The sequence below is a fragment of the Myxocyprinus asiaticus genome, chromosome 40 (assembly GCF_019703515.2).
Source record: "Myxocyprinus asiaticus isolate MX2 ecotype Aquarium Trade chromosome 40, UBuf_Myxa_2, whole genome shotgun sequence".
NCBI classification, from domain to species: Eukaryota; Metazoa; Chordata; class Actinopteri; order Cypriniformes; family Catostomidae; genus Myxocyprinus; species Myxocyprinus asiaticus.
In genome coordinates this window covers 33,653,830-33,681,743 of record NC_059383.1, presented here as the reverse complement: position 1 = coordinate 33,681,743, position 27,914 = coordinate 33,653,830, and the positions used below count along the sequence as shown (strand labels likewise).

The window sequence follows — 27,914 nt, the reverse complement described above, 5'->3', positions numbered from 1 at the left end:
GCTCGGTATCACCGCAGTGATTCATGGGTAAGTGTGGCACAAAACCAACAATCCACAAGCTTTCCCAAGAATCGACCGTTATGTCCCATCGTTTCGCTATTATAACGATATTTTAGTAACGTAAGAGCAGAAATGCATTGCATGCACATGTTTACCGACAATTGCGACTTGAGAGAATGTCTCCAAAACGAGATGAAAACTAACTAAACCACAATCCTCATTCTTTCCGTTAATAGGAAGCGTGTGAACAGTAATGCGCTTTCTATTTCGATCGTGACGCCATAGAACGTTCTAATACTCGAGTGTAAAAATGTTGGAAATGGCAGTGTTATGGCACAATATGAGGAATCAATAGGACACAGTCGCGTCACGTGACTGCGCTTGCATCTCGGGGGGTGGGCAGCAGCAGCCTCTCCATGTCTTACTGCTGTATTCGGCAGGCAGGCAGGGGAAAGCCATGTATTCTCGATCATTTTAGAGCTATGCTGTCATGAGAGCTGCATTCACCCATGAGCAACGTTTTGCAAGGCTTTTTCTAAGCACTGCAATGTATTCCTCTGAGTCCCTCTTGCATGCATACTGATGATGTGTGTCATTCTAGGCTCTGCTGAATTTGGTGGTGCAGCAAGAATCATGGCTGGCCTTCTTGCCTTTGAAATTTGCCTTTGCTGCCCTGCTGAGAAGAAGAGCCCTCTCATGCAAGCTTTTAATTGAGACACAGCCCCGCTCTTACAATAACCCGCAGGTAGGTCAGCATCTGTTCTTTGCTCATTTCCAATAGCTGTCATTGTGGATTTTCCTGGTTGCACAAGGCCAGGATGGTTGCTGATAATGGGGTGTAGTGGAGAGGATACATGCGTTGCTGCCGTCATGGATTTCTGATTTGAATGGGGCTTTTTTGTTCTGTGTACTTTGAGTCTGTGGGTTAATTGTGCAATAGCTCCATGCATTCATGTTTTTCTCATTCCAGTTTTCCAAAGTCATCACAGAGATGTGAATGAATTACTGCTTATAAATGATAGAAACCTCACGTAGGCCACATTGAACAACAATCATTGACAGGCTTTTCATTATTTAATACAAGAAAAGATGTTTAAAATAATAGTAAATGTTTATTTGTTTTCTGAATCATAATTTTCTTTGGGTATTATTTTATACTATTATTATTATTATTTATAATCTTTATAGTTAAAATAGACACTTTCTTTGTATTTTTTATAATGGGACTTTAAAAAAAATGGAATGTGCAAGATCTCCATGGTAGGGGTCAGGGTTCAAGTTCAAGTTTGGCCCTCTATGGGCTGATCTGTCTGGTATTTGAAATAGTAGGCTATTTGATAGTTCTCCAGTATTGGGTTGCATTTTTCTGCTTTCTCAAAGGGCTTTTCTAATCAATGTGTTTGCTCAGCTGAAGCTGAGTGTCAGAAAGTAGAAGCATCTAGTGCTTATTTGTAAATTTGCATCATTACTAGCATGTAGAGTAAACAGAAATGGTACCATAGGGCCATAATTAAGCAATAATTTACAAAAGGCTGTGCTGTGTCTATCATGGCTAAAGGGTGTTGTCAGGCACAGTGCAGAACATTGTATTAGCATTAAATATTTAGGAAACAAATTTCCATTAAAAAGATATTTTACTAAGCATATTCAGTAAGTGTCATGCTTCACTACAAAATGTAGTACCATAAGTCTAAGCTAAGTTTATTAGTCAGCCCAATGTGTGCTGCACAGTGATATACACAGTATCTAGGTGGACACACATTTTGTGCCATAACTGACTATATCATGTATTTTAATACGGCTGGAATGCTGCCTTGACCAATCAGCATCCAAGACTGGGATTATCTGTTTTATAACTTAAGAATTTAACACTAATGCATTAAATGAGTATTGTAAATCAAATCTGTAAAGCTGCACTTGGCCTCAAGGAAATTCCTGCCTTGAAATTGGCATTTTAGGATGTATAGAATGTATAGCAGCAGTTTGGAAATTCTATATATGCTGTAATATGCTAAATACAAACATGCTTGAGCCCATATCATTTGAAAATGTTAGGAATGCTAAGAATGGAATAGTATAATATTGCTAACTGAATGTTTCTCTACACACCTGTGTTTTTTAAAAAACAAAGAAACAACAAGCATACAGTACATGATATGCCTCCATTCTGTTCTGTCTGGCTGAAGCTTGCTAGCACCATCATGGGCCTTTGTTCTTCCTGCTTGTTGTCTTTCTGTAAACGTCATTCCAGAAAGGCTCCCTTCACCCCTCCTTTCAGTCCCTTTTTATATGCCTAATTCTTTCTCCAGCTCTCCTCTGCCTGTTCCCCTCTCTCCTTAAATCTGTCTCCTGCCTTTAGCTGCCGCAGCTGGTTGCAGTCTGGAGTCTCATCCCTTCGACCCCCCCCACACACACACCTCCCCTCCCCCGCACCTCCAAGTGCATGCTAAGACAAAAGGCCAGAGCTTCTTGATGGAACACTGCCCCCTTCCTCCCTGCACCGACTTGCATTTGCGGAGGAGAGCCTGACCTATAGAACAGTAACCAAGCTCATAGTGTGGAAAAAAAAGTCACAAAGACAGAATGGGGCCTGGCTGGACTGTTGCATAAGCCTTTCCATGGAGATTACTGGTAGTAGGGGAGAGGAGAACTAGGGTAGGGCGAAAGCCTAGTTTTTCCCATTTGTGTGTGTGTCTCTCTCTCTTTCTCTGTTTTTATATGTGTCACGGCCTTTGTTTTGCCTTTTATTTGGCAGAGAGAAGATAGATGTTTGCCCAGGGCTGGAGGATTAGGAGCAAGCAGCTGATTTTAATTGAAAGATCTGTTTTTTTTTCCCTTTCTCACTCATTTTCTGAAAAAAAAAAAAAAAACAGAGGAAGAAGCAGGGACACTGGATAGAACAGAGGAACAGGAACCACGGAGTGAGAGAGAGAGGGTGGGAGAGGAGAAGGGAGGCAGAGTAGGAAATAGAAGCAGTCCAGTGCTACAGAATGGGTAAAACCGAGAGGCACAATCAAACAGAGGTCAGGTACCGAGCCTGTTTAAATTCTACTTGCTATCTCTGTGTGCTTGATGTGTTTTTGGATAACACAGCGTTTGTGGTATTTCCTGGAATGTGCATCTGTTATTTGTCTTTCATTTTCCTTTTTGCCATCCATCCTTCTATCCATATAAACCAGATTTGAATCTCTGGTGTGCATGTTTTTCCAAATATAGTGTGTATTTTCCAGGCCTACCATTTGATTCAGCTTGGCAAACATGAATTCCAGCCTCATTCTGAACACAAACCTCTTCAAATCCGCACCCAATAATATTAACAAACACCCAAGGTGATATTTTTGAAGGAATATTGGAAATTTGATGGTGAAAACGGGCCCTCCTGTGCCTCTAGTGTGGTTACACTGCAGCACACGCATTATGCAGGGTGACCGGAACCAGCTGAAACCGATTTGAAGCAGAAGGGGAGGCTTGGAAACAATACACTCACTGTGCGACAGGCAAAAAGCTGAGTGCTCCATGGCAGCCAAACCAGCAAAAGGGTCTTCAGAGATTATACAGCCCCAAGCAGGGGCACTGAAAAGACAACGTTTGCACACCTTAACATGGTTATGTACACCAGGGCCGGTTTTACAGGCAGGAAAGCAGCCATTAGTTGTAGCTGCAATAAGAACTGAGCAGATATGGGGACCAGCTACAGTGCTGGGTCACTATATACTGGTATTCATGGTGGTCACTATCCAGAATGGCCTTGGCTTGTTGTCCTTCCTGGTGGATCAGTTCTGGATGGGCCCTGCCTAGTGAAAAATGTGGAATTTTTTTCCTCTGCTGTCAGGGAGGAGGGAGGTGGCGGTGTTTTGTTGTGGAGATGGTAAAGAGAGAGAGAGAGAGAGAGAGAGAGGAATGAAGGAAGGAGGGATGGAAAGCAAGTGTGTTTTGTTGTAAAGTTGTCGGAATACCATGGGTGAGGAGCGGCTCATTTGCATGTTTCCAGTTCTATATGTTTGCATGTTTCTTCACTTTTATTGTGTGTTGTTGAAATAGTTGGACTGATGTGTTGCACAGCACACTCCTATTAAAGGCCTTAGACTGAGGCTTAAAATCACATTTGTTTTCTTTTAACACCCTCATTTGAAATCGGGCAGCTTGGCCAAGCCTGTACGGCTGTAAATGCGTTTAGGCCCCAGAGTGGCATGAACAGCTTAATATCTTTCTTTACAATTCTCTTGGCTGTGCGTTATTTCTCTCATAATTTTTCTCTTTTGTTTTTTTTGCTCCTTTTCTGCTTACATGCCTTACCACATTGGCTCCATTGTGTGCGGGAAGGCCGCCTTGGCCCTGCACACCCTGTGCATGCAGATGTTATTAGCTATAATGGAGGCAGGGCTGCAGTGCTCTCTTCCATTTCAATAAAAGCAGCAGCAGGAGTAATGGAGGTTGGCTAACCCCACTAGCACAGCCTTTATTATTATTATTTTTGTTGTATTTTTTAATTATTCTTTAACACCTTTAAATATGACAAAATAGTGTGTTTGTTAGTGCTGATGTTTTCAAATCTGCTTTTGCAATAAATGTCCAGATTTAATAAAATGAGCCAGATTTTTTTTTTCTTTTCTTCTAAAGTCTAACTTAGATTAGGTTGCCTTAAATAATACAGTTAATAACGATTCTGTTGTCAAAGAAGCTGTGCTCAACAATTATGTTCTGTGTTTGTGCCATTCTTACTGTACAGGGTTGGCCTTTTTAGTGCCTTTATATATTTGTTCCCGAGACTGAATCTCTTAGGAATCAGTTCCAAATAAATCAAATTTAGCCTACATTCTCATTTATGTGCATTTAAATAATAATTTGTGTCTCCGTAAAATTAGCTTTAATGGCATCTCTGGTTTAAAAACAGCACACATTAGTAATTTACATAAATAGGTTTTCATATCTCTCAATAGCTGATTTTAATTCATTTTTGTTTCGTATGAACAGTGAATCATTATTATTAGTAAAATGTAATGATTAAAATTAGATATTACAAAGAATGTTTGTTTTAGACAACCTTCTAGGCGTAACTAATTGTGTATTCTGGATTGGGGAGGGCAAATATTATAGTTTAAGAATTTGCCATTTGGAAAAAAAACATTGGCTGACCAGGGCTGGTGCTTGGATGTGATCTTTGTTGGGGCACTTGTAAGTTTAAGCCCAAAGTATACTTCGGTTTTGACATGAACGCTTAGCATATATGCTAAGCAGTTAACATGGTCAATATTTTCATGGTCACAAATTTTCTTAAATTAGATTAGTGAGCAAGATAGGTCCGTGTACCTTTGCGTCCATTACTTGTTCTTTTTTTAACCCAAAAATGAAAAACTAAAAATGCATTTTGTTCTTTATTGGTTTTAACATAAAGAGATTGGGAGGAAAGACTCAATTTTTGTTTTTCTTCAGTGTTTGAAAAATTAGTTTACGCGAATATTTAATACGCACATGTGAGTGGCACTGAAACGCCCCTTTCATCTGATTGGTCAACTTGCCCCGTTGTCTGTAGTCTACTGCCTTAATCCTATCAGCTAGAATTTTTGCTCTGCAAATTTGTCTAAATTTTCATTAAATATTGTCCTGAACCACCACTAACTGTAAATTATGCATATGTATTAGAATCTTGCTGCTTGGCACATCATGGTGTTGTTGCGAGGTGCCTCTAATGGATGATGCATGAGAGATCGCAAGCCACATCACTTGGCCAAATGCTGACTGGGAGTTGGTCTATTATATATTATTTTTATTTTTAATAACATTGTATGACTTTGTAGTGACTGTACTGCCGCATCCCATTGATAAATGTAATTAAAAAAAGATATCCAAAGCAACATAACTTTTTTAATTACATTTATCAATGTGAAACGAATACACAGGTACTACAAAATCATACAATGTTATTAAAAATAAAAATAATATATAATAGACCAACTCCCAGTCAGCATATGGCCAAATGATGTGGCTTGCGATCTCTCACGTGTCGTCCATTAGAGGCAACACCTCACAACAACACCATGATGTGCCAAGCAGCAAGATTCTAATACATATGGCATGCATGGTTTACAGTTAGCGGTGGTTCGGGACAGTATTTAATGAAAATTGAGACAAATTTGCAGAGCAATCCCAACTCTAATTCTGGCTGATAGGATTAAGGCAGTACTGAAAATGGGTCGGGTTCAGCATTCAGATAAAAGGGGCGTTTCAGTACCGTTCACATGTACATATCAAATATTCAAGCCGTAAATTAATTTTTGAAAAATGAAAGAAAATGAAAATTGAGCCATTTCCCCCTTTCTCTTTATTTCTTTTTTAAATAGAAAATGAAATAGTCAACAGAAAATGAGAATTTTCAGTGTGGACTAAGACTTATTGACCCCACTGTCTTTGAATAACATGATATCTTTGTCCAGTTGCTATTGTTTATACCTGTACTTTCTAATTAAGGAGTTTAGGAGTATTTATATTATTTGTTATGCTGTAGCTCAGGAAATGGCTTATTGTTTAGAAACCACACAGTTATAATGGAAGATAACAGAAATAATTAGAATTTTAATACAGCCATTATATATAACAAAAATTACTTAATACATTTTTTGAAAATGCAGCTATTGTTTATTGTCTGACCGAAGAATACTTTGGGCTTTATCGGGGGCAACTTTGATGGTTTCACTGTCTGTCCAGGGGCAGAGTGCCCCTGATGCCCCCGCTGTCGGTCTTAAAAAAAAGAAATCTTTATAGTTTGATAGTATAATAGAAAAACTGAAAGGTTAAAATAGCTTGAAAAGACATTTAGTCCTGGTTGTGGTCATTTTGTATACTGCGTAGTGAGAAAGAATACTATTTGTTTTCATGTAATCTTTCCTGTCTTGTATCTAAGCAGTTTTTCAGAGATTTTAAATAGCATTTCTTTCTTTTGATTCAGACAATCAAACCAGTCAAAGACTGTATTTTATTTTCACTTATCTAATTGTAATACGGAGTGTCTTATTCTGTGTCCCAAAGGTTTTGCCCTCATTCTCCTAAGACCATGGGTGACATGAAAACACCAGACTTTGATGACCTGCTTGCGGCCTTTGACATTCCTGATATGGTTGATCCCAAGGCCGCTATTGAGTCTGGCCACGATGACCATGAGGGACAGCTAAAACACAGTGTCCACCATGAAGAGGACTCCGATGTCTCCTCTGGTCCAGACATTGGGGTTAGTGTCATAGTCAAGAACGTCAGAAACGGCAGTGAACTTGCTCTCTCAGAAAAGGATGTCCACCCTGCTGTCGGAAATGGAGTGCACAATGGTTCCTCGCCCATGACACCCAACAACAGATACAACAAGGAGAACGACAAGCTCCAAAAGAGTGAAATTCATGGAATGGCAGGAAATATTGCCACATTCAACCAGTTTAGTCCCATCTCTAGTGCTGAGGAGTTTGACGATGATGACAAGATTGAAGTAGATGACCCTGCTGACAAACAAAGTAATTTACCTTTCAGACCTAACCCTGTAAGCGGTCTAAGATTGAAGATTGAAGACCAGCGTTCTCAGCACTCCAAGCCTGTAATGTCAGATGGTCCATCAAAGCCTAGAGCGATTGGCAACCACAATCATTTGAAAGTTGTGAATAGTAAAGCCAACGGACACTCAAACCTATATGACACTCAAAAACCAAGAAAAATTGAGGAGCAGCCCAAAGAAATCTCCAGGTACCAAGATGCTAAAGAGCAAAGAGAACCAGTTGTTGGGATGACTGCAACCAACCTCTCTCAATCCAAGGCCAAATCATCTTTAAAGCTTTCATCTTGTATTGCTGCAATTGCTGCACTCAGTGCAAAGAAAGCTTGCACAGAATCAACATCTCCAGAGTCCCTTTCCACACCTCGAGATTCACCTAGAGAGGCTAAAGAGATCCCCAAAGTTACAGAGAAACTTCCAGAACAGGAGTCATCTCTGGAGCTTCCCAAGAAGGTGCTCTCAAAACAGCCTGAGAGCCCTTGCAGTGTTACAAGTGAAAGCAGCAGCAAAGGGTCTCCTTCATCTCCAGCAGGGTCCATCCCAGTCATTCCCAAAGTCCGCATCAAAACCATCAAGACATCTTCAGGGCAGATCAAGAGGACAGTGACCAGAGTGCTGCCAGAGTTTGATCCTGAAGGCTTAAGGAAAGGTATCGATTCTCCATCCAATGTTGTCTCGTCACTGCTGTCATCGTCAACCTCGCCTTCTGTCTTCTCATCTTCCACCAGAACAACCCTACCTACCAAAGTAGTAGCAACTTCTGCTGGTTCTGCCATTGAGGTAACAAAGCAAATGACCATTAAGCCGGTGGCCACTGCCTTCTTACCTGTCTCAGCCGTCAAGACTGCAGGCTCCCAGGTAATAAACCTGAAACTTGCCAACAATACGACTGTGAAAGCCACGGTCATACCGGCGGCATCTGTTCAGAGTGCCAGCAGTGCCATCCTCAAAGCTGCTAATGCCATTCAGCAACAAACTGTCATGGTGCCTGCTTCCAGCCTAAACAACACCAAACTTGTGCCAAAGACTGTCCACCTCACCAACTTGAATCTTCTGCCACAGAATGCGTCAACGGCCGAGCTCCATCAGGTACTGACCAAGCCCCAGCAACCCATCAAGCAAGCCATGTTGGCCCAACAACAACAAAAGAAAGTCTCCCGGGTCCAGGTTTTAACCAGCTCTCAGAGCTCGGTGGTAGAGGCCTTTAACAAAGTTTTAAGTGGCATTAACCCTGTGCCAGTTTATGTACCCAACCTCAGCCCTCCCACTTCAGCCTGTATTTCTTTACCATCCCGTGGCTACAAATGTTTGGAATGTGGTGATTCTTTTGCCTTGGAAAAAAGCCTCACTCAGCATTATGACCGTAGAAGTGTCCGCATTGAGGTCACTTGCAACCACTGCGCCAAGAATCTGGTCTTCTACAACAAGTGTAGTCTTCTGTCTCATGCCAGGAGCCACAAAGACAAAGGGGTCGTCATGCAGTGTTCACATCTCATCTTGAAGCCAATTCCAGCTGACCAGATGATCCTGGCACCATCGGCAAACTCCAGCGCCCCAACCTCTTCAGCTAACCTTGGATCCTCCATAGGGGGGAGTCAAGGGAAGGGAAACCCAACCACAGTGATCTCTGCTCCCTCTATGGCTCCTGTTGTGGCTGCCATGCCCTTGGACAAGGACACCTCCAAAGTTTGCAGATCGAGTTTAAAGTGCTTGGAATGTAGTGAGACATTTCAGGAAGAGTCATCTCTTGCAATGCACTACCAGCAGGCTGCTGAGTCAGGCGGGCAGGTGAGTATATGTATTATTATATGCATGCACCCCAATAGTCTGGTGGAACCACAGAAATGTATGACAAAGTCAAGCTGCAGTGGGGTGGAGAATAAAGACCAATGTGAATATGTTTTTTGAGCGAGTGACCCAAGTTCCAATTCGCCATTTGTCCCACTCTTCTGCCCATCCTGTTTCCCTGTCTACCCTCTTAATGTTTCCTTTAATACTACTTAAAATTATAACTAACAATAAACATAAAGGTTGACTTCCTCTTAGTGATTTGGTCACGGCCATTTGCTTGGTCGTGGAGTTCAGAGAAAGGTTTGGTCAGAGTAGAGAGCAGGGTCTGTTGGTCACACATGCTCCCCTACTGGTTCGTTGCGCAAAGCACAATGCTTTCTCCAATGACTTGGCTTAAAGTTTTACTCCTTTTGCGAAAATGTCACGATACTAAAGTTAGATTAAAGGTTAGGATTATATGTAGGGTTAAGGTCAGATATAGGTTTAGGAATAGGGGTTGGTGTAGGGTTTTGTGGGCCTCCAAATAAACACAATAAACACTCTGCAGTGATGCCCCTATACTGTATGTATTTATGCTATTTAAATTGGGGTCCAAGTAGTATCTGCCACTGTTTACACCAGGGTGTAAATTACATATGTCATAATTTGCACCAGGGTGCAAAAAGCAACTTATATTACATTTTAATGTTGCTTGTACTTCTCCTTTATTTAAAACAGAAAACCTGCACCATTTGCCAAATGCTACTGCCAAACCAGTGCAGTTTTGCCTCCCATCAACGGATCCATCAGCACAAGTCTCCATATATCTGCCCCGAGTGTGGAGCTATCTGTCGATCTGTCCATTTTCAGTCCCATGTGACCAAGAACTGCCTGCACTACACACGCCGAGTGGGCTATCGGTTAGTACCCCATTACTCCCTATAACTGTCAGGGCCTGAAAATAGCTCCATATACGCTAAAAATGGCTTCATGTTTCCCAGAAATGGCTTTATGTAATTAAAGGAAATGTTATTTATTTTATAAGCACTTAATATATGAATGCAACACTAGGTGAATTTTAAAGGGACAGTTCACCCAAAAAATAAAAAAAAAAGAATATAAAAAATTTGTAATTGCGCATCTTTCTGTAATATGAAAGTCAATCGTAGAATGTTTCATGAAGGAGAGTAAACAACAACAGATTTCATTTTTGGGTGAACAATCTCATTAACCTCACCCAAAGATCAGCAAAACTATGGAACAATCTTTGTAGGCCTTTTCCCCGTATTTCTAAGTTGTCTCATAAGCTCCTATTTATGCATAAAAATGTATTGAAATACAAAGTGTCCTTAAGTGTTTAATTGGTTTTGAGTGGAACATGAAATGAGGGCTCGTCATGCTTTCACAAAGGCAAACACAGAGCTATTCACTGTTATTATTCTGTCCTTCACCCCTGATTGATGCCACGTTAAAGGTGACTGGCATCGATTAAGGAAACAAAGAAAGGCGGATTGGTTATTTGCATGAGTAACACTCTTTTTTTTCCTTCTTTGGTCATAGCTGTGTACACTGTAGTGTCATCTTTGCTGACGTTGCCGCCCTCAAATCACACATTCAGGCATCCCACTGTGAAATCTTCTTCAAATGCCCCATTTGCCCCATGGCTTTCAAATCTGCACCGGGTACACATTCCCATGCCTACACTCAGCACCCAGGAGTTAAAATTGGAGAGCCCAAGTGAGTCTTCACTCTGTAAAACCATTTAATTAGTAATATGAAATAGTGCTTGTTTGAAAATTACAGTGGGGTCCAAAAGTCTGAGGCATGTTGCAAAAATGGTTCTATTTTGAATTATTTTTTGTGAAACATGATGATCCATGTTATTTATACTTGCGTTGTTTAGTTTTTGGACAAAGCAGTTAACATGGTCAATATTTTCATGGTCACAAATTTGTGAGCAATATTTTTTATTCATTGAATTATTTCATATTCTTACAGTATTTCAATAATAAATTTTTTTGTTTAATAATTTTTTTTTTCTTTGAATTTTTCAAAATCTAAAAACTTTTTTCCAGGTTTAAATGTAATCCCAAAATTTCAATGTGGACTCATTGACCCCACTGTTTTTGAATAACATGGTATCATCTTGGTATCATCATGTCCAGTTGCTATTGTTTATACCTGTACTTTCTAATTAGGGAGTTTAGGAGTATTTAGATTATTTGTTCTGCTGTAGCTCAGGAAATAGCTTATTGTTTAGAAACCACACAGTTATAATGGAAGATAACAGAAATAATGACAATTTTAATACAGCTATTATACATAAAAAAAAATGACTTCATAATTTTTTTTTTTTAAATGCAGCTATTGTTTACTATAGACATTCTTTTATGTTTTATGCTTTGTGGATTCCTTTTTGTAAGTAAAACACTATCAGATTCCAGCTTCCAGATCAGTTTGTTACAGTGCTTACATGGTCTTTACACTGCCATCGTTACAAACAGCTAGTACAGTGGACAGTAACTCAATAGGTGTGTCGAATTCGTTCATTTAGAACGCATACACCACTGACCTTTTCAGGTGGAGAAAGAAATTATGCATGGTGAATTTAATTACTGCATCCATTCTTTAAATCCAACCACCAACCCATGAGCCCTGTCATGTTCATCAACACTTGCTAATGGAAAGAGCAGATGGTCTGTTTGCACTTCCTGTGTTGCCTGTAACAATGTCGGAAACATGATCAGCTGGCTCATTGACAAGTGAGCATTTATTGCAGATGTTTAACACAAATAAGTGGGCACCCTTCCATGTGGCAGTTTCAGTGGTCATAATTCCTTCAACACAAAAATATATCTGCAACTTACTGTATATGTTAGAGAGAGAGAATGTATTCTGAGTTGGACCTGAACTATTGAACTTTGTAATGGGAATTAAAACCTACACCGACAAGAAATCCTTTCAATGACCATCTATTTCTTGTAATTTTGCAGGTTGATCTACAAGTGTCCCATGTGTGACACCGTTTTTACCCAGCAGACGTTGCTGTATACGCACTTTGACCAGCACATATCCAGTCAGAAAGTGTCTGTCTTCAAATGTCCAGACTGTTCCATGCACTATGCCCAAAAGCAGCTAATGTTGGATCATATTAAAGTAAGGGGAAAAAAGAGATCCAGTGCTTCTATTCAAAATCTCAAAAAGCCCAGTTCCATTGTCACAAACTCGTATACCTTCAATGAAATATTTATGTTTTGATCCAGTGTTGTTGGCATAAGAAAAATCTTTCTTTTTTTTTCTTAAGTCCATGCATGGCATCTTGAAGACCATCGAGGGTCCTCCAAACCTTGGCATCAATCTCCCGCTCAGCTCCAAACCTACTAATTCAATGAGCTCCTGCCCCAACAACAAAGAGGGTGGCTCTATAAACAGCCTTGAGAAGGGAGAGAAGAAGCTGTCATCCCCGACAAAGAAGAACAGCAATGGGACGGATAATCCCAAAAATGTCCAATCCTCCAATTCCGGTCCTGGCTGGACCTGCTGGGAGTGTGACCGGCTGTTTACACAGAGAGAAGTCTTCATCTCGCACATGAAGAGAGAGCATGGGAAGGTGGGGTAAAATATAGTGCAGCACAACTACTGATCATGGCTTTGGCGACGTCCACACTAAAGGCTGATTTTTGCTTCTGCGTCGAACCTATGGCCTAGGCTTGGCGTAGTGGCCAACGAGAAAACTGCTTTTAGATTTATAAGTTGTAAAAAGATGTCTTTTTGTCGCGTTTTCACTTGTAACTTCATGAAACACAAACAGAATATAAAAACAGCAGATATCTCAAAAAACGAAACTAAATACGATCACTGATCAGTGGATACATCAGAAGAAAATGCGCTGCTACCTCAGATATATTTTTTTGTCACCGTGGGGGAATCACAGCTGTTGTGGTCTGTGTTAACATGATGCGCAATTACATTTTTGGAGAAGTGCGTGTCAGGCTGTGACGTAATTGCCATAGCTATGCGTTGCCTACGGCATGGGTTCGACGCAGAAGTATAAATCTGCCTTAAAACGTTTTCATTTGAAAATGCTTTGATTTTTTTTAAATATACGCCTTTCATCCACACTGAAACATGTTTTCCTTGGAGATTTTCGAACGCTCTCCATAACTGCATACTTTGGAAAACAATGACGTTAGTAAACTAAAAATGCAGTTTTCAAACGAAAATGGATTAGTGTGGACATGGGCTTAGTTTTAAGCTACTCTGAATGTTTTCTGCTTCGAATAAACAAATGAAAGATCTGTAATATACCCTCACGTTATGGATGAGCAGCTATAGTGTGCACGTCTAGTGTGACCATCTCTTATTTAGCATGCATGGTAGGAAATACTTAGATAAGCTAGTGAAATCTTGGATTTGCAGATTGAAATGGCAATTTTTCTATCTCTGTCTCACTCCAACACCAGCAATTGAAAAAACACCCTTGTCGGCAGTGTGATAAGTCCTTTAGTTCCTCGCACAGTTTATGCAGACACAACAGAATCAAACACAAAGGCCTGCGGAAGGTCTACTCATGTCCGTAAGTATTGTTTGTTTCTTAATCCATCAGAAAATCCGTTATTTGCATCCGTGCTGGTGAATTCAGTTCCAAGTCGCTTACTTGTGGATTTTAAAGAGTAAAACAGTTAAAAGCCTGCTTTGCCAGCTCCACTAAAACAAATCCCCCTGATTGTCTGTGATGCTTACGAGAGTCAAACAGATCTCTCTACTCTGTTTCCCAGACACTGTCCAGAACCCAGTCGCACATTCACTAAAAGACTGCTGCTAGAAAAACACATTCAGCTGATGCATGGCGTCAAAGACACGAAGGCCAAGATTCCAGCAGATTCCAACAGCACAGATGCCACTGCGGACAATGAGCAGGTAACCAAACCAGCACATAGTGTATTTAGTAGGCTATCTGTATTAGAGGTAGACAGATATATCAGTTGTACCAATTAATCAGTGCCAATAGTTGCTTTTTGGAACTATCGGTTACATGCAAAAATCTATGCCAGTTGTTGCTCCCAGTTTTTTTTATCTGTTTTCATCCGTGGCCGGCACTCAGTGATTCTATAGTTAGAATAACTTGGTTCTGGAGTAAAAACAGCAGTCTATAGAGGTGAAATAAAAACACTCACTGACTGACTGTATTCATCCATATTTTTTATCCTCACTTCAATGCAAATTTGGTTATTATACATTAAGTGTTCTAAATGGAGGCGAGAGCATGAAAAGAATTATGCAAATATATGGAAACATGCCCCGTTTGCGTATACATTACATATACATACATCCACTTCATATCTTATGAATAATAAACCTCATCTGGTGAAATATATATAAACAAAATCCTTAATCTGGTCAAAATATAGACTATGAAAATCTTAATTTGGTAAATATTTTAATGTAGAGCATTATCACAGAGCCAAGTCTCCGTCATTTCAAAATAAGAGTCCCGAAATCCCGCCTTATGTTCCAAATCTTAATATTTTATGGTTATTATTGGGATTTTGTATGCACAATAAACTGCATCTGGGATTTTATTCATTTTTTAGCCTCCATGTCTGTGCCTGTCATAGTAAGGAAAGCCTAAGAATTTTTTTTTAACATTCTATAAATCGACTTTAAAAACTATCGAGCAGTTAATCAGTTATAAGCCACCTTAGTTATCGGTATCAGCAAAATCCACAATTGGTCGACCTCTAATCTGTATTGTTCAGTACTGTTGCAAGTGCAATAGATGGATGATTCCAGGGCCAACAAAGGTTAGTGATCCAAGAACATGGCCTTCTTAAAGGGATAGTTCACCCAAAAATGAAAATTCTCTCATCATTTACTCACCCTCATGCCAGTCCAGATGTGTATGACTTTCTTTCATCTGCAGAACACAAACATTTTTAGTAGAGTATCTCAGCTCTGTAGGTCCATACAATACAAGTGAATGGTGGCTAGGCCTTTAAAGCTCCAAAAAGGAGATGAAGTCAGCAGAAAGGTAATCCAAAAGACCCCAGTGGTTTAATCAATGTATTCTGAAGCGATCCAGTTGGTTTTGGGCAACAGACCAAATATAACTTCTTTTTCACAGTACATCTTGCCATTGCAGTCTCTATGCAAGATCATGAATTCAGTGAAAAAGGAGTTACATTTTGGTCTGTTCTCACCCAAAACCAATTGGATCACTTCAGAAGACATTGATTAAACCACTGGGGTCTTTTGGATTACCTTTCTGCATATTACATATTAATGAATATGCACCTGTGGAACGGTCATTAAGACACTAACAGCTTACAGATGGTAGGCAATAAAGGTCAAAGTTATAAAAGCTTAGGACACTAAAGAGACCTTTCTACTGACTCTGAAAAACACTGAAAGAAAGATGCCCAGGGTCCCTGCTCATCTGTGTGAACATGCCTTAGGCATGCTGCATGGAGGCATGAGGACTGCGGATGTGGCCAGGGCAATAAATTGCAATGTCCATACTGAGAGATGCCTAAGACAGTGCTACAGGGAGACAGGAAGGACAGCTGATCGTCCTCGCAGTGGCAGACCATGTATAACAACACCTGCACAGGATCGGTAAATCCGAATATCACACCTGCGGGACAGGTACAGGATGACAACAACAACTGCCTGAGTTACACCAGGAATGCACAATCCCTCCATCAGTGCTCAGACTGTCCGCAATGGGCTGAGAGAGGCTGGACTGAGGGCTTGTAGGCCTGTTGTAAGGCAGGTCCTTACCAGACATCACCGGCAACAACGTCGCCTATGGGCACAAACCCACCTTCTCTGGACCAGACAGGACAGGCAAAAAGTGCGCTTCACTGACGAGTCGCAGTTTTGTCTCACCAGGGGTGATGGTCGGACTCGCGTTTATCGTCGAAGGAATGAGTGTTACACCGAGGCCTGTACTCCGGAGCGGGATCGATTTGGAGGTGGAGGATCCGTCATGGTCTGTGGCGGTGTGTCACAGCATCATCGGACTTAGCTTGTTGTCATTGCAGGCAATCTCAACACTGTGCACTACAGGGAAGGCATCCTCCTCCCTCATGAGGTACCCTTCCTGCAGGCTCATCCTGACATGACCCTCCAGCATGACAATGACACCAGCCATACTGCTCGTTCTGTGTGTGATTTCCTGCAAGACAGGAATGTCGGTGTTCTGCCATGGCCAGCGAAGAGCCCGGATCTCAGTCCCATTGAGCACGTCTGGGACCTGTTGGATCGGAGGGTGAGGGCTAGGGCCATTCCCCCCAGAAATGTCCAGGAACTTGCAAGTGCCTTGGTGGAAGAGTGGGGTAACATCTCACAGCAAGAACTGGCAAATCTGGTGCAGTCCATGAGGAGGAGATGCACTGCAGTACTTAATGCAGCTGTTGGCCACACCAGATACTGACTGTTACTTTTGATTTTAACCCCCCCTTTGTTCAGGGACACATTATTCACATGTTTGTGAAACTTGTTCAGTTTATGTCTTAGTTGTTGAATCTTTTTATGTTCATACAAATATTTCACATGTTAAGTTTGCTGAAAATAAAAGCAGTTGAAAGTGAGAGGACGTTTCTTTTTTTGCTGAGTTTATATACCTCAAAGTCACTGTAACTCACTTACAATAGTGTCTGCCAAATGGGTAAATGTAGTATGTTAGATAGTTTTCCAAAAATAATGTAGTTTCAGAGACATTTTAAAGAATTATTGATATTATTTTGTGTCCTCAGGTACCCAGTCCTAAACGCAAGCGCCTCTCTGAAGATGAGGACGCTGAGGGAGAAGATGAAGTGAAGGAGGACGGAAAGGGCGAGTCTCCCGTTGAGCAGCACAAGAGCTCTCCTTCACAACCTCTAAAGAAGCTCAAGATTGATGTTTTCAAGACACACAAATGCGCAGTGTGCAGCTTTACCACTGAGGACATTGTGCGATTCCACGAACACATTCCCCAGCACAAGACTGACGTCTCGTCTTACCAATGCCGCGAGTGCGGCCTGTGCTACACCTCGCATCACTCCCTAGCCCGACACCTGTTCATCGTTCACAAGTTGAAGGAGCCACAGGGACTCAGGCGTCACAATGGGCATCAAGAGAACACACCGAACCCCGAGGCTAATGACGATATCCCGGATACGCAATGTAAAGTATGTTCCAAAACTTTCGAAACTGAGGGAGCCTTAAACACACACATGCGGACACACGGAATGGCCTTCATCAAGTCCAAACGACTAAGCACAGCTGAGAAATGAGAGAGAGGTAGTGCCCTCTTGTGGATGCATTGCAAAAATCTTTTTTTTAATCAATATTTTGTCTTGTTTTCCAGGAGAAATATCTAAACATCATTAAAGCAAAATGGTGTAAGAAAATGAGGTAATAACTTGTTTTCATAGAATATATCTTGAATTAAGTTAATCGTCACTGTATATTGTTTATATAACAATGCTTAAATAAATAAATGTAATTCAAGATAACTTATGAAAATAAAGTCTTAATTAAGTTAATCTTTTTTAAAGGATGTTTTGATATTTTTACTCAAAAACAAGACAAAATGCTGATTAAAAAAAAAGATTTTGTGTGTTGCCAATTTTTTGTAATATGTTTGTATGTTGTAATAGAGACTGTTTAGAAGCGTTCATGTCATATCTTCTCTCTGGCCTCGTTGTATGCTCATCTATTGTACATACGTATACAGATATACATACAGTATATATGAAATGTATAAATCTATACACACAAAATGTGTTTAAAGATGTGTAATATATTAAAATCTGAGTTACATGTATTTAAAATGTATGAGAACATTTTGTATTCTTTATGATAGATGTTTTTATGGGTGTTGGATCGATCTTTTTTTTATAGATTCTTTTCATTTCTATTTTAGACAGTTCTCATTGTTTACTCATGAGAGCAGATAATGTATCAATCGTAGGATATACATTGAGTCCTGAGTTTACTTGCCGTGTTCCAATTCTCAAACTGCTGCTGAAAGTGCACAGAATGTTCTATCAGTGAAACATGTTTAACTTTAAGGACAATCAGTCCAAAATGTACAAGCTAACTGAATAGTCTCTAAAAGCAGTTGAAAATGAAATTCGACTGGGGAATTTGTCTGTGAGCGAAAGCTTTTACTTGATGTGAATTTCTGTTCTGTGAATTAGTCTAAATTTAAAAATAATATAACCTAACACTATATAATAACAAGACACGAATTTTGATTTTATATATCTCAGCCACTGCCAAGAGATTGTGTTGAATCGATGTGTGCTTTCGAATTTTAGGGTGTCTTAAAGGGATAGTTCACCCAAAAATGACAATTCTGACACCATGCATTTACTCACCCTCATATTGTTCAAAACCCATATGACTTACTTTCTTCTGTGAAACACAAAGGGATTAGGCAGAATGACAGCCTCAGTCACCATTCACTTTCTGTGTATGGATAAATGATGCAATGAAAGTGAATTGTGTTCCACGGAAGAAACAAAGTCATACGGGTTTGGAACAACATGAAGATGAGTAAATGATGACATAATTTTCATTTTTTAACTTTTCCTTTAATACCAGTTTTGTTTTGGTATCCTCACTCCATTTCTTCTCAGGCAGCTTGTTCCAAATCATAACTTTTAGTTGAGTTGTGTTTTATGGCAATTGTTTTTGAAGCATTATTACTTCACTACAGTATGCCAACTTTGGCATTTAATATATATATATATATATATATATATATATATATATATATATATATTTCGAGTTTTTTATTTTTGCTTCTAAGTAAGATATACTACTCTTAAGTGCTTGTTTTCTTCTTGAATTCAGTTACTCATAAGTGCTTGTATGTAACAGAGTGGTCAAGTGCCTCTGGCGCTGGAAAGCCAAATGTAGATTAGCCATTTACGTCTCCAATTTTATTTTATTTTAATTTTATTTTGGCCAAAAATGTCACAGGATGTTTTTAAAAGTGTGGTGTTCCACTGAGTCAGTCATAAGAGGAATAGTTTACCCCAAAATGTAAATTCTGTCATTTAAATTTACATTTTTGGGTAAACTATTGCTTTAAAACACCTGCCCTATAAATGAATGTTTTGGTAAAAATATGAAATAAGCTGTTCTTTGGTTTATTTTATCCATTGTTCCACTCAAAGGGATAGTTCACCCATAAATGAAAGTTCTGTCATCATTTAGTTCCCCTGATGTTGTTCCAAACCTTTGAGTTTCTTTCTTTTGTGGAATAAAAAAGATATTTTGTGCACAATGCAAAAAAGCAGAGTTATCATTTTGTGTTCCACCAAAGAAAGAAAGAAAGTCATAAGGTCCGGAATGGCATGAGGGTGAGCAGCTGATGACCGAACTTCCATTTTTGGGTGAACTGTCCCTTTAAGTCAGCTGTTTGCTGTAGCATTTTGATTCAGCATGTTTCACTTTAAAGAGTTGACCTCAGCAACAATTGTGAAAGTACTACGGTTCTATTCTTCAATGTTAATAATGTTTTCATTTATCCTGGATTCCATCTGAGTACACGATTATTTGGGTTTGTTTTCCTTTTTTTTTTTTGGGGATAAATGAGTACTATTGAGGACACATACAGTATGTGCATGAGAGAAGCCATTCACAGTGGTTGTTCTGTTTTATAGAATGTCTTGCTGCTGTTCGGTTGACTTGTTGTATGTTTGTAAAGAAAAAGTTATCATTAATAAATGATACATAAACAAGTATTTACTGTCTAAACAGGTCTGGATTTTATCTTGTGCGTATCGTTCTTGGTTTACCTTCTATTAATTAGCCTAAAAGAATATTCCGAGTTCAATACAAGTTAAGCTCAATCAACAGCATTTGTGGCATAATGTTGATTACCACAAAAATGTAATTTGACTCATCCCTCCTTTCTTTAAAAAAAAGCACAAATATGGGTTAAAATGAGGCACTTACAATAGAAGTGAATAGGGCCAAATTTGTAACGTTAAAATACTGTTTCAAAAGTTTAGCCACAAGACATTAACATTATGTGTGTAAACGATTTTAGAAGAGAGATGTAAACATAATTTTATGAGCTTCACATTTCTGCTTTTAAACCCTTCACAAATTGGCCCCATTCACTACCATTGTAAGTGCCTCACTTTAACCCAGATTTGTGCTTTTTTTTTTTTTAAAGGAGGAACGAGTCAAAATTAATTGACTCAACAGTATGCCACAAATGCAGTCGATTGAGCTTAACTTGTATTGAACTCGGAATATTCCTTTAAAAGCAATTCTCCGCTTGCCACTGATCTTGGTTACCATGGTTACAGGGGAAATAAAAGTCAAGATTTTCAGAAAAACCTTCAGTGTGAAATGCAGCTGTGTGATTGGTGCTTTCCTGTTGACAGAGGTGACATTGACTGTGTGTAATTGGTTGGTGTAATTCTGAGGGAGAGAGTGGATGAGGGCAGAGGAACCTTTTTATTAAAAAAAAAAAAAAGAAAAAAATTATTCTATCTTTCCTCGAAAAAAAGCTATTATGCTGTGTTATTGAAGCATGTTATCTTCCACTGTGGCATCCATATTCAGATTATTTTTTCCATGCAAAACACACCAATTAGCTCTTTCCTGGCCCTTGATGTAAGCGGTATTATGACTGATTTTTGACTGGTTTAAAAAAAAAACTATACATTTTTCTGTTTAATTGGGCTGTAATGCCAAACCCAACTATTTTATTGCTCAGTTGTTGTTCTTTCATAACTCGAGATCACCTGTCATATGTCCAGCTCTTCTCCGATCATGTGCCCAGCTCCTATTTAAAGCAATGAAACAGCCAAAATGAGACACTGTGCAAGATGTTACAGTTGAGATGGACTGTTGTCACTCAGATGTGGCTGCTCTTATACCACGCTGCATGTGCCTGGAACATGTCACTAAAATGCATGCAGGACACTATGATGTTCCTTATGGAATTAGAGAAAGACACAGAGCCAATATGCAGTGCTGAGTAAGTCACATATTTTTTATTAATTTTTTTCATTGATTTTATTAAGCATTTTAATTCTGTTCTGTTCATTTTTATGAGACCTGTATGTGTCTGTACATGAAGGGGTCATATTTTCTGGTTTTGCTTTTCTTTTCCTTCCAAATGTAGGTCACCTTAATCTTTTTAAAATTAGTGAAGTATTTATTGTTAACCTATTTTGCACATTTTCTGTGCTTTTGTAATACATTGTTGACCTTTTTCATAACAATTAAATTGTTTATAATGTCTAAGAGTTCATCATTTTTGTGTTACTTGTTTAAAATTACTTTTTAGAAAGGGTTTATTATTATTATTATATTGGTAACTTTTTACAATAAGGTTCCATTTGTTAACATAAGGAAATGCATTAGGTATCATGAACTAACAATTAATATATATTTTTTAAACAGCATTTATTAATCATGGTTAATGTTAAATGATAAAAAAACAAATTTTCGTTGTTAGTTCATGGTAGTTCGTATTGCATTAACTAATAATAACAAATACAACTTTTAATTTAAAAAATGTATTAGTAAATTATGAAATTAACATTAAACATGATTAACAAATGCTGTAAAATGATTTTGTTCATGTATTGTTCATTGTTGTTCATGTTAACAAATGTAGTTAACTAATGATAACAAATGGAACCTTATTTTAAAGTGTTACAATTACACTCATCTATTTTTTTAGCAGTTATTGTGCATTTTAGAATTATTTTCCCTTTGTTTTATTATTTATTTTATTTTTCCTTTATTTTATTATTATGTATTTATTGTGTATTTTCTTTTATTGTTTTTAAAACAAATTTAAAAAAAAGTATTATATATTTAAAAAAAAAAAACATTTCAATTTATTCTGCTGTTGTCCTTTTCAGATTAACATTTTTATTGGTTGCTTATCAAACACAGAACAAAGCAAAATATACATGCACAGTCAACCATTATCCCCCTTAACACCCATTCATTCCTTATCCCCCTTCCAATCCCCAACCCCAACCCAACAAACGTTCCCATGGTCCAAGCCTGCATACACACTTAAACATGAAGAAAGAGAGAAAGAGAGAGAAAAGGTTTCTTTCCACATGGCCCTCACCAAGAGCCTTTCAGAAAGGTCATGTGTTTGTCCCATTTCTTACCATAAGCATCTAATCTGCCAAACTGTTTGTATGACATCTTTTCAAATGCAGCAACCTTGCCCAATTAGGTGAACCATTCTTGTCTGCCAATCATTACACTAGTTTGGACACAGATTTTTGTATATTTGTCACCTACCTTAATAACCGCCCCATCACCCAATATACATAGTCTGGGGCAGAATGTAATTTGAGTACCAAAACCTCACAGATAAATTGCTGGACTCTTACCCAGAATTCTTAAATCTTAGCGCAAAACCACAGAGCATGGGCTATGTCTCCGTCCTCTAACTGACATCGCCAGCAGGTAGGTGTCTTTTAAACCAAGTCTAATTAATCTAGAGGGAGTCCAATAAAAATTATGCAAAATCTTAAACTGAATAAGGCATACCCTTGCATCCCTAGAAAAGGTAAAAAATAAAATAATTTTTATACTTTTCCACTTCCCATCCTCCAATACCAAGTTCAAATCTCTTTCCCATAATCTCTTAAGAGCTGTTAAGGCCCCGTCGCCAAGACTCTGAATCTACGAGGAATAATACACTGATGATTCATGCCCCTTTCCTACCCCCAATATATATACAGGTGCATCTCAATAAATTAGAATGTCGTGGAAAAGTTCATTTATTTCAGTAATTCAGCTCAAATTGTGAAACTCGTGTATTAAATAAATTCAGTGCACACAGACTGAAGTAGTTTAAGTCTTTGGTTCTTTTAATTGTGATGATTTTGGCTCACATTTAACAAAAACCCACCAATTCACTATCTCAAAAAATTAGAATATGGTGACATGCCAATCAGCTAATCAACTCAAAACACCTGCAAAGGTTTCCTGAGCCTTCAAAATGGTCTCTCAGTTTGGTTCACTAGGCTACACAATCATGGGGAAGACAGCTGATCTGAAAGTTGTCCAGAAGACAATCATTAACACCCTTCACAAGGAGGGTAAGCCACAAACATTCATTGCCAAAGAAGCTGGCTGTTCACAGAGTGCTGTATCCAAGCATGTTAACAGAAATTTGAGTGGAAGGAATAAGTGTGGAAGAAAAAGATGCACAACCAACCGAGAGAACCGCAGCCTTATGATTGTCAAGCAAAATCGATTCAAGAATTTGGGTGAACTTCACAAGGAATGGACTGAGGCTGGGGTGTCAAGGAATTTGGCTACAGTTGTCGTATTCCTCTTGTTAAGCCACTCCTGAACCACAGACAACATCAGAGGTGTCTTACCTGGGCTAAGGAGAAGAAGAACTGGACTGTTGCCCAGTGTTCCAAAGTCCTCTTTTCAGATGAGAGCAAGTTTTGTATTTCATTTGGAAACCAAGGTCCTAGAGTCTGGAGGAAGGGTGGAGAAGCTCATAGCCCAAGTTGCTTGAAGTCCAGTGTTAAGTTTCCACAGTCTGTGATGATTTGTGGTGCAATGTCATCTGCTGGTGTTGGTCCATTGTGTTTTTGAAAACCAAAGTCACTGCATCCGTTTACCAAGAAATTTTGGAGCACTTCATGCTTCCTTCTGCTGACCAGCTTTTTAAAGATGCTGATTTCATTTTCCAGCAGGATTTGGCACCTGCCCACACTGCCAAAAGCACCAAAAGTTGGTTAAATGACCATGGTATTGGTGTGCTTGACTGGCCAGCAAACTCACCAGACCTGAACCCCATAGAGAATCTATGGGGTATTGTCAAGAGGAAAATGAGAAACAAGAGACCAAAAAATGCAGATGAGCTGAAGGCCACTGTCAAAGAAACCTGGGCTTCCATACCACCTCAGCAGTGCCACAAACTGATCACCTCCATGCCACGCCGAATTGAGGCAGTAATTAAAGCAAAAAGGAGCCCCTACCAAGTATTGAGTACATATACAGTAAATGAACATACTTTCCAGAAGGCCAACAATTTACTAAAAATGTTTTTTTTTTTATTGGTCTTATGATGTATTCTAATTTTTTGAGATAGTGAATTGGTGGGTTTTTGTTAAATGTGAGCCAAAATCATCACAATTAAAAGAACCAAAGACTTAAACTACTTTAGTCTGTGTGCATTGAATTTATTTAATACACGAGTTTCACAATTTGAGTTGAATTACTGAAATAAATGAACTTTTCCACGACATTCTAATTTATTGAGATGCACCTGTATATATTTATATAGTTACATAGTTATATAGCTGTACCTTACTTAAGACCATTGGATGACATGCGGTGCTCCAGTTCTGTTTCAGCACTTTTAATACTCTTTTCCAATTCCATTAATTCCTGTGCTTTGGTCTTTTTAATGAATGAGGCATATTGTATGATCCGCCCCCTAAAACCTGCCTTAAGTGCCTCCCATGCCACACCCACAGAGGACACTAAGGTCCAGTTGGCCTCCACATAAACATTAACTTCTGTCTTTAACATTTGTTGAAATGCTGGGTCCTCCAAAAGAGATATATTAAAGTGCCATCTATATGATTTTCTTTTCTCTATATATGAGGCAACATCTCTAAACACACCAAAGCATGATCTGAAACTAAAATGTTCCCAATTGAGCAATCGGTGGCAAATGGAATAAGAGACTTATTGTCTCTGTAGTGTCATCGTTGCTCTAAAAAGTCTACACACTTTTGCATCACTGTGATCGAGGACCGGATCCACTAAAAGATTGAAGTCTCCACCCAAAACTGTATCATAGAGGATCCCAGCGGCTTGTAACTTTCCCTCAAGATCTATAAAAAAGTTCTGATCATCAGCATTGGGTGCATAAATGTTAGCCAAATAAAATGTTGCCCCTGTGTTCCAGCCAAAACAATAATGACTCTTCTTAAATTATATTTAATCTGTTTGAGACAATTAAATTGTAAATGGTAACTTATCAATGTGATGACTCCCATGCTCTTACTCGAACCAGCACTGCAAAACACATTCCCACGCCATGCTGTTGTCCTTTTGCACCTGTTGATGTAATGTATGATGCGTTTGGTAAGATGTTGATGGAAGTAATGTGAACAGACCGGGATCTCTAAGAGAGTATCAGTCTGTGGAGGGGCCGAAGTTCAGGGGACAGTACTGCTAGGTCTTTCTCAAACAGGTACAATCGCACAACCAATTCAAATGCATAATATTTACACAATAATGACAGCATGAAATGTCACAGTAAAAAATTTAAGTGCATGAGTTGCATATAAAAATTTAAAACTACTTTAATACAATATTATTCATATAAAATTAATACTACAAATGCATTTTTATATAATATATATAATGTTGTATTTTTGTATTATATTGTATTTTATTTGTATAATGAAGTATTTTTATATTGAAAATTGCATTTTCCATAATAATTGTTTTTCAGTTATTAATCTATAATTTATCCATTTAATTAATATTTTGTTCATTGATATGATTGTTGTGTTTCTGCTCCAAACTGTTGCAAAGATATAATCATTTTAATATTGGCTGATATAATCCATTTCAATTGTTTTCCTTTTTACTTCAGTACATAAAACTCAAAATGTGTTTCTGGGTCAAAGTTACACAAATGACAGAGCAGGTCATATTTGGTGATTAAATACATTATGACTTAAGATAGTATTTTGAATCAAGATGTATTTGTTTGTTGTTTCAGGACAGGGTGGAGTATTTTGTGGGTGTTTGTGTTCTGGACTCTTGCACAGAACCAGAAGTCCAAACACTAGTAGTTTATGGTGAGTCAAGTCATTGTGTTTTACATTTATTAGATGCATACATGTTCAGTGCTCTTACATGCACAATTGTAATGCATGGTTGTGTGCAGTTACATGTGCAAATCTGTTTGCAGAGGCACTTGAGCAGGGACGAATCCCTCTGCTTCCACCTGTGCCTTCAGTCTTAATGTCAGATTCCACATTGGGAATATTTATGACTCAGTGCTATAGTGATTCCCCCCATTCAGACCGGTCTGCTATAATCTGTCTGTGAATAACACACATATTCACACTTGGTATAACATTAGGCCACATGTACAACCACATGTACTTTCTGAGGAAACCCATTTTAAATACTTGATTCTATCCCAACAGTGTCTTTATATACTGGTGTTCAGAGGAGTAGTTTAAAGTTTCAATGTTTCTTTCAAAGCCTTAAACTCACATATCACTCAAAAATTCTGTAGATCAGAACAGGAGAATATCAGGCAGAATATTTAGTTTCAGGCTGTCATTCTGTGTAACATCGTTTTACAGAAGAAAGTCAAATGGGTTTTAAAAACAAGAAGGTGAAAAAATTATGAGAATTTTCATTTTAGGTGAACTATCCATTTATATGAATGCACCTGATCATTCTTAGTGTTTGTTTCATTTTAAAAATGCATCTTTGAAACAATTTCTAGCAGTTATGTCAGATGACAGATGAGAGCAAGAAACTATTCAACAATTCCAGTGATGCTTTTAGGACTGAATTAGTGTTTTTCCCCCTTTAGATTTGTGTGTAGTGTGTTGTTAGCACTTCCTCTTGTAGCTTCGATGTATGTGGCCTTAATCAAAAGGAAGAAATTTAGAGAGGTGAAGCCAGGGCCACACCAACCAATACGGAACAGTCTTGACTAATGGCTCAGCCAATCAGAGAAAAGAATGCAGTGCTGCCCAGGATGCCACACAGACAAGATACCAACAGTACTTCACAAAGAGCAAGTACACACAGACACAAACACTCATCTTTTATCATATTTTAGAGGTGAAGTGAGTGTAATTTCTGCACTACTAGTGTCACCAAATAGAATTACAAAAATAATTACTGTTTTCAAACAGGTTTCCCGAACACTCTCTTGTCTGTCATTGGACGGACAAAGAGAAAGTCATGCTTCAACTGGGTGATTCTCCAAAACCTGTCAAGAAAATGTCCTGGTCATATTTAACCCCCAATCAATGCAATAAAATATGAAAAATATATTTTGCATAAAGAAAATTAAGTCTGTATTTAGGACCATAAATATTTTTTGCATTGGCACATTATTTTCAGGACACTCAAGCATGTTTTACCACCCAATTCTCATTACCATAATACGTCTGGACATTTTACTTTTATTATTTCCATTGTTTTTAATGCTGTTTCTCATTACCGTAACAGTATTTTATATACATATAAATTACAGTAAAAAAGATGTTATACAATTATTATTTTTTTAATCAGCAAAAATGAAAGGCAGTAGAGTACTACTATGTTACTGTGATAAATACTTTTTAATTTTAATTGTATATCATTTTGTCACGTTGTGGTAACCAGAATATCACAGTTATCATCTTTTCTCACATTGAGAAATGTAAGCGCAGCATAGTTCTAGTGGGAAGACTAGCAGTTGTACATCATCGCACCATTAGCTAGGTAACTCCTAGCCAATCACATGAAAGCCATTGCTTTATAAGTCTGCCCACAATCTATCACATTGCTGTTTCAGCGTGCAAACACGGCAACCTCCACCACCACACCACCACCAGTTGAGTCCCGTCCTGCA

At 38.6% G+C, this 27,914-nt stretch overlaps 1 protein-coding gene and 1 pseudogene across 4 annotated transcripts; both read left to right on the top strand.

Moving 5' to 3' along the window:
• The first annotated feature begins 453 nt into the window (after positions 1–453).
• On the top strand, positions 454–20,033 carry LOC127430766 (zinc finger protein 532-like). 4 transcript variants are annotated; one of them, XM_051680805.1, is made up of 9 exons: positions 454–745; positions 7,027–9,322; positions 10,043–10,224; positions 10,865–11,041; positions 12,298–12,460; positions 12,609–12,914; positions 13,768–13,880; positions 14,083–14,224; positions 17,062–20,033. In XM_051680805.1, the coding sequence occupies exons 2-9, from the start codon at positions 7,052–7,054 to the stop codon at positions 17,578–17,580; spliced, it is 3,873 nt and encodes a 1,290-aa protein (XP_051536765.1). In that variant the 5' UTR covers positions 454–745; positions 7,027–7,051; the 3' UTR covers positions 17,581–20,033. The 4 variants fall into 4 exon arrangements, with proteins under 4 accessions (XP_051536765.1, XP_051536768.1, XP_051536766.1 ...); XM_051680806.1 differs by lacking the exon at positions 454–745 and adding an exon at positions 2,926–3,023; XM_051680807.1 differs by lacking the exon at positions 454–745 and adding an exon at positions 3,922–3,961.
• A 2,321-nt stretch (positions 20,034–22,354) lies between these two features.
• On the top strand, positions 22,355–27,145 carry LOC127430940 (O-acyltransferase like protein-like; annotated as a pseudogene).
• The last annotated feature ends 769 nt before the right edge of the window (positions 27,146–27,914 follow it).